We start from the raw sequence: 15499 nt of genomic DNA on the forward strand, positions 1-15499 counted from the left end.
CAACTTGTTGTGTTTTAAAAGGATAAAGGAGGGGCTGGAGAGTTGGCTCAGCGGTTAAGAGCACCCGGCTGCTCTTCCAGAGGTCATGAGTTCAATTCCCAGCAACCACATGGTGGCTCACAACCATCTGTAAAGAGATCTGATGCCCTCCTCTGGTGTATCTGAAGACAGCTACAGTGTACTTATATATAATAAATGAATAAATAAATCTTTAAAAAAAAAAGGATAAAGGAGAAGGGGGATTGTATTCTATGAAGGTCTGTACCATAGAAGGGGGGGAAGGGGGTACCTCAGCGGGCCCATGTTAAGACATCCCTTCCCCCACTGAGGGACCAGCCACATGAGGGTATAGTATAGTATAGAACAGAGTTTATTCAGGGCATGGGGAGGGGAGTTAAGAGGGTAGTGGGGCAGAGAGAGAGAGAAGTAGAGAAACAGAGGAGTAGAGGAGTAGAGGCCGGCCATGAGCACATGGAGAGAAGTGGGGAGGGGAATGGGGAGAGAAGGGATGAAGTGGGAAGAGGGTAAGAGCAAGAGAGCAAGAGCAAGAGGAAGCAGGAGCAAGAGAGTGAGGAGGGGACAAGCAGCCCCTTTTATAGTGAGTCAGGCTTACCTGACTGTTGCCAGGTAACTGTGGGGGTGGAGCTTAGACAGAATGATAACATTTCTGTCGCTCTAGAAGCACTCTGGTACCAAAACCAAAATCTGTGTTCTCTAGAGGAACAGAACTGATAGAACGAGTGTACACACACACACACACACACACACACACGTGCACACACACATTTATATGTTGTTGTAGGGTATTTGATAACACTGTGAAACCCAAGATTGTGTTATTTCCTGCAATTTACTGAAAAGACCTGTTTCTAGCTGTGGTGTGACTCAGCCCTTAGTATACACCTTTATTCTCAAACAGTGAAGGTAAAGTTAGTTTGTGGAAGGAAGCACCCATGTCTGAAAGGGATGTCTAATCGAGTGGCAGACGAAGTGGCGAATCAGAGAAAGATTTGACAGACTGGGATCTGCCCAACTCTCAGGAGGACAGAGAGGAAAAAGAAGCTCCTTAACAGCAAACAGTGCGGGGTTGGGGATTTAGCTCAGTGGTAGAGCGCTTGCCTAGGAAGCGCAAGGCCCTGGGTTCTGTCCCCAGCTCCAAAAAAAAACAAAAAAAAAAAAAAAAAAAAAAAAAAAAACAGCAAACAGTGCAGAGAGGAGGGCGGTCTTATGGGGCAGTTGTACAGACGCAGGGTATAGAGAGAGAACAAGCTAGACCCGGCTGAAGCCAGAACGAGCCAAAGAGAGAGAGGAGCTGGAAGACTAGAACACGTGGCACACGTTAGTTTGAAGCCAACCAGAGCGGTTCAGTCAGAGGCCAAGAAAGAAGTCAGATCAGATCAGTTAGCATGGAGGTTGAGCCGGACAGCCAAGCTGACCAGCCAGCCAGTATCAGAGAGCTGGGAAGGGCGAGCTTCTCCAGCAGTGAGTCCCAGAGGCTGGAGGAATGGACCTACCAGATGGAGTACAGCAGCCAGTGTCCCTTCTTCCGTATCCTGCATCTAACTGCCAGCAGCGGGCGTGGCCCTTCCCACATCAGAGATCCGGATTAGAAGTGGGTTTTCTCATTTCAAATGATTTAATTAAGAAAAATCCCATGCAGGTGTGAGCAATCATTTGGGTTTTAATTAATTCCAGATGTAGTCAGGTGGTAACCCAGAACAGGCATTGCGTGATTTAACCATTTTGCACTCAGTTAAGCCTCCCTGAGGGCTCTCTCCCATTCTTGGCTCCCAGTCTTCCTCAATCCATGCCTAGCTTTGACCCTGAAAGGGTAGCATAAACCCCATTTGTCTCCACTTAAGGACCAGGCCTGATTTCAAAAAAGGCCGTGAGGTACCAGATTCAGGAATAGAACATAAGTCCCAGAAACTCAGTCATGAGACACTAGCTCTAGGAACAGACCATAAAATCCAGAACAAGATCATAAAGCCCTCTCCCAAAGAACAGCCTTGGGATGACAACAAACATGGGAAATATCTTATCTCAGAATGGGCATCTGCACTGGGCAGCCCTATCCCATGGTTAAACGTTCATGACACAGGGATGCAGACCACTGACGACCTGTGACCTCCTAGCAGCCACCAGTGAAATCTTAGATTATCTATCCTAGAGAGTTCTCCCAGTTTTCTTTTTTTTTTTCCTCTTCTTTTCCCAAAAGATTTATTTATTCATTTCATGCACGCAAGCACACTGCAGCTGTCTCCAGACACGGAGGGCGCCAGATCCCACCACAGATGACTGTGAGCCACCATGTGGCCACCAGGAACCGAACCCAGGACCCCTGGAAGAGCAGCCAGCGCTCCCAACCACTGAGCCATCCCTCCAGCGTACCCTCCCCTTCTTTTCCCCGTTTTCTATAAGAAGGTCTGAGTGCTTTTATATGGAGTCGACATTTTAGAGAATTGTTGTCCCCCACATGCTGGTCGTTTCTCCAGAATAAACTGTTTTTACAGTCTATCTGAGTCTGGGGTCTTCCTTCAGTGATTTTCAGACCCTCATCTCTCCCCTCCCTCTCTGGGATCGCTCTCTGCACATTCAGCCCTCCAATCCCAAACCAGCTCACCCCATGCCTGGCCTTCTCACAACCCTTCATGCATTCCTCTGTTAGCTTCCTTCCTCTACATCCTCCAGGGAGGCAGCTATTGTCCTCGCCACTTCCTGCCGCTGGTGCTGAAGTTCACTGTCCTGTGTTTCCTCTGCTCCACAGTATCCACTGGAGACAGTGCTTCACTGGGCCCAAGTCCCCATTCACAGTCACCCTTAGATCTTTTTGTGCCCTGATTCTTGTACACAACTGACCACCAACTTCTTGCCAGCCTCACACATGCTGGGAAGGCACTTTTAGCTTCCTGGTGCTGAGCTCCCTCAGCGTCTGAGGCTCAGTCCTGTTTTGTTTGCGTGTGTTCTGGGGAATGACCCCAAGGTCTAACCAGTAGGCCAGCCGTATCCCAAACCCTTGTTGGGAGACTCTAGGCAGGGGCTGCACACCTAAGCCACACCCCAGGCCCTCCCTGGTGGTACTTAGGGCTGTCTTTCTCTGGTGTTATTGGATGGAGGTCTGTCTGTCCTCTAAGGCTGACAGACCATGCCGTCTTTGTGGGTTCAGTTGTGCTTGTTGGCAAAGTGTCATCACAGCTGGCCTGTTGGCTGTTGACTTTTTCTCACAGAAGAGGGGTTAGGAAGGGTTATTATCTATGCCGGATGGCTCAACCCTTCCCCTTCTGCTTCAGCCATTCACCCATTGCTCCGTAAGTTAGCCTAATAAACTTGTTGGTTTTTCTTGTGGTGAACTTTGGAACTGTAGAAGTAAGGACTCAGGCCTCAGAGTGAAAATTCAGGTGGGGACCGGGCCTTCCTCCCTTGCAGATGTTGGGCAGAATTCTTGTTTTCTACTGTTTTCTATGTAACACATGTTCACAGCCTGCCCCTCCCTCCCTTGGTGTTCTCTGGGAAATTCCCCTTCCAGTCAGCTTTATCTTTATCTTCCTCTCCTCTCTTTGAATCTGACCTTTTTGCTGATGTTAGGACAAGGCTGTGATTCTCTTACTGGCCTCACCTGGGAAGGCCACTGAGGAGAAGCAGCCAGGGATGTGTGCGTTTTGAGCTGTAGAGGGACATCCCTGGCAGGTCCCTCTGCAGACGACAGCGTGGTCACAGTCATGGAGCAGCTCCAGGTTCCACCCCTAGAGGCTCAGTCAACGCCCACTCTAAACCAGTCTGGTGTGGGTCAAGACGCCAGTGACCAGTACCATTCTCCCTCTGTTTTCTCTAACACTGACTCCTTGTGATATGAGGGAGGCCCCAAGGAGCAGGTGGTCCAGGAAGCGACGCCCACTTCAGCCGTGGGGTCTGAGGTGTAACTGAAAGACCCTCAGACAGAGGAGACGCTCGCTCCAGTCCTGAGGACACTCACCACCCCACGAACACACGGGACTCAGTCTTGATGTAAAAACAAGAGGTTTACTTTGGGATACCAATGCACTGGGGCTCTACACAGTCCTCATGCAGGAGGGATGTGAGGAGCCTCGAACAACAGAAATGTACAGCTTAAATAGTCAGTTAAGATTACACAGTTTCATTAGCTCAGCTATTTCGTGCCAAGGATAACTAGGCAGATGTTTCTCGTCCTGGAATTCCTGGGATAAGGCCGTAACCACATCAATGCAGCTATTTCAGTACCAAGGACGTCTGACTTGATATATGTTTTCTTATCCTGGGGTTCCCAGGACAAGGACCAAGGATATCTGTCTTGGCAGGTGTTTCTCTTCTGGAGTTCCCAGGACAAGGCTATAGCTATGTCAGCACAGCTGCATTCAGTACCAAGGACATCTCACTTCTATAGTGGTCAGTCAGCTTCCCAGAGATGTTTCCTGTCTTGTAATTGCCCTGCAGTAAATATGTTCTATACCCTCTGTTCTTATGGTCCGGCAGCTTCCTAGAGAGTGGATAGGAATGTGCTTTCTGTACTTTCTGGTCTATTGTCTAACATCTAGGGGCTAAGCAAGGGCCAGCTTAAAAGATTCTCATTCTTAAGAAATGGCTGCACTAGGGGTTGGGGATCTAGCTCAGTGGTAGAGCCCTTGCCTAGGAAGCGCAAGGCCCTGGGTTCGGTCCCCAGCTCCGAAAAAAAAAAACCAAAAAAAAAAAAAAAGAGCAAGGCTAAGAAATGGCTGCACTAATATCCCCCACCTCTGCCCCTCGAGTGCTGGGATCAGAGGCATCCGCCTGGCCTAAGGCCTTTGAGTACATTTACTGTAAACACATCCTATTTATATTCTAATCAGTGTTACCTCCTGCAGCTGGTCTCCTGTAGTAGCCCAGGCTGGCCTCTAACTGCATCCCTTCCCCCTTCCTACCACACACAACTTCCATTTCGTTAACTGAATGAGGGGCTCTGTGTGCTGGGCCTGTGTAGCCACAGGGTACAGGAGCAAACAAAATGTGAAGCTTTGCTTTTTAGGGGTTCAGTTGGAATGTGGGGGCAGCCAGGGGAGAAGACTCCGGTAAAATGAAGGTGGGCTCCCAGTGTCTAATGACCTGAGGTGTCCCAGGACCCTCAAGTCGGAAAGAGGGAAGTTGTACTCTGACCTAGAGAGGAGCACCCCTGCTGCTTCCCCACATACCTCCCGGACACGTACAAAATAAATTAAATGCAGTTGTAAAACCCAACTTTTTTTTTTTTTTTGGTTCTTTTTTTTTGAGCTGGGGACCCAACCCAGGCCTTGGCTTCCCTAGGCAAGCTCTACCACTGAGCTAAATCCCCAACCCCAAAACCCAACTTTTTAAAAGAACCTTGTGTCCCACTTGCATGGAATGAATGCCCACTAGAGACGGAGCACAGCCAGTTTGGAGACCTTGCCGGACTCGGCCCACCTTCCCAGCTCCCAGCCTCAGTTTCCTCGGCAACAGAATAGGCTCACCTGCCATCCCTATCTTCCTTCTTTTTGGAGTTCTTCCCTATGGGCTCCTGACTCACACTAGTCACTGAGTCATGGGAATCTGAGGCTCGGAGGGGTCTGGTGAGAGGGCCCCCAGTCCTTTCCTAGAGTGCTCACATCTGACTGAAGATGGCGATTCCTGCGCACCCCTCCCTATCCTTTGAGAAACCGCCGACGGACGGGGCGGAACCGTGGGTGTCCCTGAAACCCCAAGGTGCCAATTAAGTGCTAGTGGCCCTTCTGGGGTCAGAGCTACGGCGGGATGGCAGAGCCAGGCCCGGAGCCGGGGCGCGCATGGCGACTGCTGGCCCTGTGCGGGGCTGCGGTGTTCCTGGCGGCGGCCGCGGCTGGAGGGGCTTTGGTGGCCTGGAATCTGGCGGCCTCGACGGCCCGGGGCCCCCGTTGCCCAAAACCTGAGCAGATGAACGCCACGGTGCTGCCCCCAGACTGGGCACCCGAAGTCGAAGAACTGCGGCGGCAGCTGGCCCAGGCTGAGCAAGCTCAGGAGAACCTGGTCTGGAGGCTGCAGCGCGCAGAGAGCGACAGGAGGGAGTTGGAGGCTGCGCTCAAGACCTGCAAAAGCAGCCAGGTAAGGACAGGGGAAAGCCACAAGTTCCACAAAGAGAGCCTGCTTGTCCGTCTCTAGGGCCTCAGGGTCTCCCAGCTCTCCAACCGCTGGAGAGGAAGTACAGGACCACCTCAGTTTCTCCTGTCTTCTATAATGTCAGTCCTTCTTGGAGTCTAACTTCTGATCCACGATGCCACTTGTCCCCGCTGTTGAACACAATGAGATCCTGTGCTGGATCTCTTTGTGCCACCTCACCCCCACTCCAGGTTCCATCAGTCCTATTTTGAGAGAGAGAGACACTATGTCACCTGTAATTAGGAGACTAAAATTGGCCTCTTGGGTGGTACCAGCAAGACCTCCCTTTTCCTGGGTCACCCACTCAGACTCTTAACCCTCTTGATCCCACAGCCTCACAACACAGAGTGCTCAAACCCCAGTCATTGGCAGTATGATGTCACGCTGCTGTCCTCATAGCACAAAGGAGGCAGAGGCAGCAGGGTCAGCCTGGGCTGCAGAAGGTCCTATCGCAAAAATGAAACAAGTCAAAACGTAGGGATTTACAATTATTAAACGATAGCTGTAGGGGTTGGGGATTTAGCTCAGTGGTAGAGCGCTTGCCTAGCAAGCGCAAGGCCCTGGATTAGGTCCTTAGCTACAAGAAAAAAAAAAAAAAAAAAAGATGCTGTGTCCTTCCTGAGTCTGTACATCGAATTTCTTTGGTGGGCACTGTTCTGTGAGGGGAAACCCAGATTTAAGGGACAGTGTATACTAGAGCCACGCCCCCAGCTCCTCACTGGGGAATTCCAGGGAGGGGCTCCATCCTGAGCCACGCCCCTAGCCCTCTCTTTTTACTTTCAAGTTTGAGATGGGACCTGACTAAGGTGCCCAGTATGTCCTAGAACTCAGGCTATGGCCATACCTGACTGGAACTCCTGATCCTTCTGCCTCCACCTCCCAAGTACTGGGATGACAGGAGTATCCTGTCATGTTCAGATGATGTCTGTATTTTAAATCTCAAAATGTCTGGACAAGCTGAGGCAGAAGAGCCACAGCTCTGAGTACAGCTTCGGATACAAAACATCAGGTCTCTAAACCCAATACAGGACCATAAGAATGGTCTCCATCTGTCCAGGAGAAAGGCACGAGTCAGCAGAGGTCACAATTGCCTGTGCGTTCTGACTGCCCTGCTTGCTGGAAGATGCTTTGAGGAAGCCAGATCTCTTTTAAGGAGGGACCAGTGTGAGCCTCTGGTCACCATACATTGTCGCCAATCAACTCTGCCTGAGCTGGTGGCAAATCTTAGGTGGAGTCCACAGAGTCTTTGTAGAGCCTTTGCAGAGCCTAGGCGGAACTCAGTGAGCTCCCTCTCTGTCCCCTTCTTCCTCCCCTCTCCCTTGTCTGCAGAGTCAGCTTCAGACCCAGCTGAAGGCCCTGAAGATTGAGATGGACCAGGCCAAAGTCCGAGACACGCAGATGGGGCTGGAGAACGGAATGCTGACAGGTGGCCTGGGGTGGCATGGGATGGTTCTGAGGGAGGGAGAGGTGGCAGATGATTCGCTCAGGGCCTGCAAGCACTGTGCAAAGCGTCTAAAAAGATATTTAAAAGAACTCAAGTACAACCTGCAAGGGCAAAAAAGTAGAAATAGGCCCGCAGAAGACTTGAAAAAAAACACAAAGTGTTTTGTGGCTCAGCAGGGAGAGAGTTTGCCTAGCATGCATGGAGCCATAAGTTCAGATCAGCATAAACCAGGCCTGGTGGTGTGCACCTGTCACCCCAGGATCCAGGAGGCTGAAACAGGAGGATATCTGTGAGTTGAGGTCAGCCTGGGCTATATGAGACTTTGTCTCCAAAAAGCAATAAAAATACTAAAACGAAGAGGACGCCAACGACGACGATGATGAAGATAGAAAGTCATGTATATTTTAAGTTAAGCATGCACACGATACGCAGGCTCAGTGGTTCTGTCCCCTGCAGAAGCCTTGGTGCGCTGGGAGGCGACTGCCACTGAGTCCAAGCAACAGCTGGAAGAAGCGCTGCGGCGTGCAGGCGCCGCAGAGGCAGACAACGAGGCTTGTGTTGGTCGCGAGGTGGCGCTGAGGGAGCACATGTGAGTGGCGCTGGCCTCGTACTGCGGAGATTGTAGTTCTTTTGGCCAATCTGTATTTAGGGGCGTGGCTTAAGTATGGGCTTCTGGAGGTGGGGAGGGGAGGATGGCCACGTGGGCGGGGCTTGGAGATGAAGCCAAAGTAGCACTGGATGGTGAGGGCGTAGGTTGTCTGGGGGTGAGGATTGAAGGTGTCACTTGGGGAATAGATGTGGGGCTCCAGGGAGGGAGGAGCGGTGAAAAAAATACAAGCTTGCAAGGAAAAGGAGTATGGAAGGAGAATGTCAGTGGTTTGGCGAGGATCTCCCAGAAGAGGGACCGGGACCTTGGGGAGGGGTTTCTAGGATGTCAGAGTTTGGAAGGGAATGGGGAGCCCTGAAGGTGGAATTCCCCAGATGGACACAGGGGTGTCAGGAACTCAAAGTACCTCCTTTCTGCAGTTACGCCCTGGAAGCTGAGCTTAGCACCCTGCAGAAAGGGTCGCGTCCCCGACCTCGCTCTGGATCTAGGACCAAGCCCAGCATCCGCTACCGCCCGAGGTCTGGATCCACTAAGGGCTGCAGGAAGCCACCTCGAGATCCCCAGTAGGATGGGAGCCTCGGGCCAGGACAGTCAGAGTGCATAAGAGGCGTGGCTCACAGCGTCCCTGAGCAACTTAACACCCGGGACTTGCCTAGGTGGCAGCATACGGATTCAAACGACCTCCCCAGGAGCACCCAGTGCTAGATCACCACACAGGGAAACTGAGGCTCATTTGCTCAGGCCCTGATGTCCCTGATAATGGTGACACAACCTTTATTTCAGTCTGGGCTCACCTATTAGGAGCAGGCAGAACTCCGGGTGGGATTTCAACAGAGAACCGAGATACACAAAAATGAGGCTTACGAATTCTAAGAAGCCTTGGGGATCAGGGGCTAGGTGAGGATGCCTGGGGCCTAGAAAGCCATCTATTCTGGAGGACATGGCCGCAGGACAAGAAAAGACAGCGCAGGAATTAGGACGAGGACCTATCTGGGTCACGCAGGGGGAAAAGGCTCTCTCTGGGGTTCAAAAGAATGACTGAAAAGTCAAACAATCCCCTCCCCCTCTCCCTCCCCTGTCCTCCCCTCCTTTTTCCCTCTTTCCCTTTCAACTGGTCTCACTCTGACCTCACACTAGCTATATAGCCTCGGCTGCCCTTGAAGGCCCACAGCACGATGTCCCACACAACAATCTCGAGTGTGCTTAATCTCTCAGTTTGTGAGCCGTACAATTCATGGTTTTTCTGAGACATCTTCCTATGTAGCTCACGTTGGCCTGAGGAACACCTCCCCCCTCTGCTGACTTCACCAAGCTCGCCTCAGCTTCCCCTTTGAAACCGTTTATGCACACTTACTGTGGCTGATACAGAATTTCTGGATATTTTCCATCAAGATTTTAAATTTACTCTTCATTTGGTTCCTTGTCTTCCATGGCACGGGGGGCCACCAAGCGCAGCACAAACCAGGCAGGAGCAGTACCACAAACACCTCCAGTCTCTGACCCATGAATACAGGCTGGGGAGAGGGGGCTGGAGAAGAGGCTCATCCACTAGGAGAACCTGTTGTTCTTGCAGACACCCCGGGTTGCTTTCTCAGCACCCATATCACAAACATGGGGAACTCTGGTCCCAGGGGACCCAGCACCCTCCTCTAGGCTACAAGCAGAGGTATGCATATGCGGCAGGAAATGAGTATATGCAAATAAACGAAACGTTTAAACATGTATTTATCTGTTTGTTTGTTTGTTTGTTTGAGACAGAATCTCTCTACATAAAGCTGTCCTGGAACTCACTTTGAAGATCAGGCTGGTCTCAAACTCACAGAGACCCACCTGCCTCTGTCTCCAGAGTTCTGGGGGTTTAAGGCTTGTGGCACCAGGCTTGGTCAAAATACAAAACCAAACAAAACTTTTCTTTTATACACCCACAAACACAAAATGGAGAGGCTCGTGTCATCTTGAAAGATCCCACGCAGAGACCCTTACTCAAGTCTTGGGAAATCACGGACCCCAGACACAGAGAGACCATTTTGGATGTAATAAGCAAAGGCGAGGTTTATTACAGAGACCTATTATAGAGATCTCTGGGCTGACAGGAGACAGAGGTGTTGACCCCGAGAGGCTGGAAGAAAGAGTATTTAAAGGCAGATGCTGTGAGCCCCAGGAGATGGGGGATGTCAAAGGGGAATGCACCACAAGTTACAGGATTGTTTTATGCCTCCAGGAGATAAGGGGACGACAAAAGGTTTTATGGCCCCCTGGTTCCTGGAACAGAGCTACTAAATCAGGAGAAGGGTCGGGTCTTCAGGTCCTCATTATTTTTAGAGTTTGTCAGAATTGATGAAGCATCTGTATTTGAAACACCTCTGCTTAGGCTTGGGCCGCCGGGTTTCCTGGAGTGCTCTCTGTAGGACGAAATGGCTGGAAGGCACAAGTAGGGGCTTAAATAAACATCACAGGGGCAGAACAAAGAACAGTTACACCGAGTGATAAGCAAAGTAGTTCTCTTGCATTTTTAACAATCTGTCTTCCAGAGACAGGTCCTGTTGCTGAGTTTTGGGCTAATTTAAAACTCTATCTCTCAATCTCAGGGCTGGAAAACAAGGAGGCTGAGATCCGGGGCTAGCTGGTTAAACTGATTGCCAACAAAAGTAAAACAAAGCCCAAAGTTTGCAAACACACTCTGTTGACTCCACTGTACAAATGCATGCCTTCTGGGGGTTGGAGAGGTGGCAGAGGTAAAGAGCTCTGGCTGTTCTTGCAGAGGATCTAGGTTCGGTCCCCAGCACCCACATCCGGCAGCTCACAAGCCCCTGTAACTCCAACTTCAGGGAATACGACTCTCCCACTCTCCCGAGTGGCCTCAGTTGCTTCTGCACTCCCTTGCTATTTTTTTTCATTTTTCTTTTTTTTTCGGAGCTGGGGACCAAACCCAGGTCCTTACACTTGCTAGGCAAGTGCTCTACCACTGAGCTAAATCCCCAGCCCCCACTCCCTTGCTCTTAACCACACACAGATACATAAAGCAAAATAAATCTTCCTTTTGAAACATGATCCCAGGAGACTGGGGTTGTAGCTCAGTGGCGAAGTGTTGGATGTGGAGCTCTAGACTCAGTATTTTCAAAAAGAAAAAAAAAGAAAGAAAGAGAGAGAGAGAGAGAGAGAAAGAAAGAAAGAAAGAAAGAAAGAAAGAAAGAAAGAAAGAAAGAAAAAAAGAAAGAGAGAAAGAAAGAAAGGAAGGAAGGAAGGGAAAGAAAGAAAAAAAAGAAAGAAAGAAAAAAGAAAGAAAGAAAAAGAAAGGATAGATGTCTTTTGTAAATTGGACATCAGAGCGGAGGAGTTTCCAGTTGCAATTCCACTTTTCTCCATCAGGGGTCGCCGCAGCCTGCAGAGTGGCAAGGGTGGGTGTTGGGGGGTTCGAGGGGACGGACTACTTTTAAAATTGGGGCTGGAGCTCATCAGGATGAGGTTCAAGGCCAGCCTTGCTTTATAGGAAGTTTGAGACTAGCCTGGGCTACATGAGACTGCCACAAATGAACAAATAACATCGGAAACGGTTGCTCCCACCTGTAATCTCAGTACTCAGGAGACTGCGGCAGAATTACAAACCTGGTTTACAGTGAGGCTCTGCTGAGTAACTTAACAGAAACATTCATGTCCGGTTGGTGGAAGGCAACAGGGAGCCATGGGAAGCTGCGACGGAGGATCTAAGGAGCCACAGGCAATCATTCGGGGTGGCTTGGAGAGAGAATGTGCTGAGATTCCTCTGGAGCCATAGAACTAGGTCAGGTGACTGACCGGCCCAGCTGCAGGCAGCACCGGGCCTGCTTTTTTCTGCCCGTTTTGAGACAAGGACTCATGTAGCCCAGGCAGCCCTCCAACCTGCTATGTAACTGAAGATGACCCACACTCCTGATCCCCCTGCCTCCACCTCCCCAGTGTCGGCCGGACAGGCAGGTACAGGGGACAGAAGCCAGGGCTTCATACATGCTGGACAAGCTCTACCAGCTAGCTACAGCACCAGAAGCATTTTTATTTGAAGTGCTGAGGATGGAACCCTTGGCAGAACCAAGGGCACATGTAGTGGTCACTCCACTCTCACCTTTATTATTATGTGCGTGTGCGGATTTGGTGGTGTTCACGTGGAGGTCCGGGGACAACTTGCAGGAGAGGGCTCTCTTCTTGCACCTTGTGGGTTTTGGGGATCGAAAGAGGGTGGTGGCACAGACTTGGTGGCAATGGTCTTTAGCCTCTAAGCCATCTCTTCCACCCTCTCTCTCTTACAGGTGTGTCTACACACTGTCCCCAGCACATACCTAGGAGCAATGGTCCTTCCTGTATGTTCTCGCTCACCTGAGGCCCATTCTGTGCATACAGAAGCTGGGGTGGGGCAACAGAAGCTCCAGGGCAGTGATGACAGGCATCCCTGGGGAGCCTCTCCTCAGAGTGACTCCCCAAAGAAGTCAGAGCCCTGAGGAGCATAAGCTGCCATGGGGCCCCCAATCTCAACCCTGTTCTACTCCACTTTCCCCTAAAAGCAGAAAACATATTTACGGAAAACTTAGAGGGAGGGTGTGTCCGACAGGCAGAAAAGCTATTCCCTCTACCAGACTTGGTGGCACACATCTTCAAATCCCGGAACTGAGTGTGCAGGCAGGAGGAGAGTCCAGTCAGGTCTACATTAAGAGTTTCGGATTATGGGGTTGGGGATTTAGCTCAGTGGTAAAGCGCTTGCCTAGCAAGCGCAAGGCCCTGGGTTCAGTTCCCAGCTCTGGGGGAAAAAAAAAAAAAAAGAGTTTCGGTTAGCCAGGGTTGTTTTGAAAAAAAAAAAAAAATCAAAAAGTCATTTCTTCCTCTACAACCTTCCTGGTGGCACAGTTTTGTCAACCAGCACTCTAGGAGCTGAGGCAGGAGGATTGCTGGGAGTTCAAAGTGTTGTGCCCAAGTCACGGGGACCCCAGTGACCACCGAGGAGTCAATTTCAATACAAACACATAAGGGTCCTTATCAGGAGCGCTAGAGCAAAGACTCTCACCGTCACCATGGCAGCAGGTCAGCTGAGCATCCTGAGTTTATGGGGTGCAAGCTTGGGGAGTTTCCATACTGGTCAGCGAGTTAATGTTTTTAAAAGTGCAGGAACCAAACACAGGGGCAAAGCCACCTGACAAACAGACTGGCTTATCTAATTCCCTGCAGGCTGCAGGATGTTTCGGGTTATCTATATGTTTCTCGACTCCATTGCAGCCTAACTTGCTGTTGCTGGGGAGGGGGTTGGGCGGTTGCGGTAGGATGTTTGCTCAAGTGGTCTTTGTGTACTTTCAAAAATGAAGTTGGTTGACTTTTACACAAGGTCAGCCCTCACGTAGCCTCATAGTGTTTGGGCTGTATAATGACACCCTGCCTCAAAACAATAAAACAAAAAGCAAACGTCAATTTTTTTTTCCTGCCCACTAACATGACTTTTTTTTTTTTTAAACCTCCAGTCTCTGAACACTGAGCAGCTCAACTGTGGTGGAGTGCCGACTTCCTTCGAGAGGCTCCCACCTAAACAAACAACTCAGGCTGAATTGATTGTTTTCCATTTAGAGAGAAAGAAGGGCGGGGGAGCATCATGAGGACCCTGGGCCCAGCATCCGAGGGGACAAGGATGCAGCCATGAGCAAAGTTTCCTGTGACCGTGACAAATTGTTTTCAGGAAAATCACATAGAGGTCCCATCAGGGAATGAGCTTGACCTAGCAGCCTCCCTCCCTCCCTGAGGGATGACCTGGGCAGGGCTTCCGAACATCTATGTTTAGAGACTTTGTACACTAAGGCACACCTGGCCAGGACAATAACCTTTCTGAAGGACTCCGGTGGCCACTGTGTCCCATGCGCTGCTGAGAGATGGGAGGGCTTCATACGCACAGACTGATTGCTGATCCTTTCCCTCATTGAAAGGAAAACATGAAGGTGCTGTCAATGAACCATGGCTCATCCAGGACTGGGTCAGCCACAGAGAAAGGCAAAATGCCTTGTGGACCTCGGAGGCTCTAGGCAGAGCGGTTGAGGTTTCCATCCCCAGAGCCCAGGAGACAGCTCTTCACAAGGCTCTTGGCCTCTGAGCCGCCCAGGACCGGAGTCTGACTCACAACCATCTGTAATGAGATCTGATGCCCTCTTCTGGTGTGTCTGAGGACAGCTACAGTGCACTCAGATAAATAAAATAAATTAAAAAAATAAATAAAACAAGGGGTTGGGGATTTAGCTCAGTGGTAGAGCGCTAGCCTAGCAAGCGCAAGGCCCTGGGTTCGGTCCCCAGCTCTGAAAAAAAGAAAAAAGAAAAAGAAATAAATAAAACAAACAAGAAAGGAAAAAATCTTAAAGACCTAACTTTAAGCAAGAAAAAAAAAGTATTTTTTTCTACTTAAAAAATAATCTGGGGGCGGGCTGGAGAGATGGCTCAGTGGTTAAGAGTACTGACTGCTCTTCCAGAGGTCCTGAGTTCAATTCCCAGCAACCACATGGTGGCTCACAACCATCTGTAATGGGATCTGATGCCCTCTTCTGGTGTGTCTGAAGACAGCTACAATGTGCTTATATATAATAAATAAATCTTAAAAAAAAAAAAAAGAGCACTCTCTAACAGAGGTCCTGAGTTCAAATCCCAGCAACCACATGGTGGCTCACAACCATCTGTAATGGGATCTGATGCCCTCTTCTGGTGTGTCTGAAAATGGCAACAGTGCACTCATATAAATAAATAAATAAATAAATAAATAAATAAATAAATAAATAAATCTTAAAAAAAATAATCTAGGGGGAGGGGTAGAGATATGGTTCAGCAGTTAAGAGAACTGGCTGCTCTCACAGACGACCCAGAGTTCAATCCTCAGCACCCATGTGAGGCTCACAACTGACTGAAACTCCAGAACCAGAGGGTTGAATGCCACACATTCATGTGTGAATGTGTGAGGGTACTGCACACATGAATGCACACACACACACACACACACACACAGAGAGAGAGAGAGAGAGAGAGAGAGAGACAGAGACAGACAGAGAGACAGACGGAGAGACAGAGACAGAGAGACAGAGAGAGACAGAGACAGAGAGACAGAGAGAGACAGAGACAGAGAGACAGACAGACAGAGACAGAGAGACAGAGACAGAGACAGAGACAGAGAGACAGAGACAGAGCACCTGCCCTTCATTATAAAACACTGATCCTGGCACTGTCCCCTGCCTGAGGTCCTCCACAGGGCTCTTGTCATTGCCACTACACATGTCATTGTCTTGTCCTCTGGGCTCAGGGCACCGGCAGCTAGGGGC

The 15499-nt window shown here is 50.0% G+C and overlaps 1 protein-coding gene across 1 annotated transcript; it reads left to right on the forward strand.

Moving 5' to 3' along the window:
* The first annotated feature begins 5760 nt into the window (after positions 1-5760).
* Positions 5761-8759, forward strand: Ccdc194 (coiled-coil domain containing 194). Its single transcript, XM_032918761.1, has 4 exons — positions 5761-6087; positions 7471-7567; positions 8042-8174; positions 8612-8759. Exons 1-4 carry the CDS (start codon positions 5761-5763, stop codon positions 8757-8759), a joined length of 705 nt encoding a protein of 234 aa, XP_032774652.1.
* Positions 8760-15499: the final 6740 nt, after the last annotated feature.

This window comes from Rattus rattus, chromosome 13 (assembly GCF_011064425.1).
Source record: "Rattus rattus isolate New Zealand chromosome 13, Rrattus_CSIRO_v1, whole genome shotgun sequence".
In the NCBI taxonomy this organism is placed as follows: Eukaryota; Metazoa; Chordata; class Mammalia; order Rodentia; family Muridae; genus Rattus; species Rattus rattus.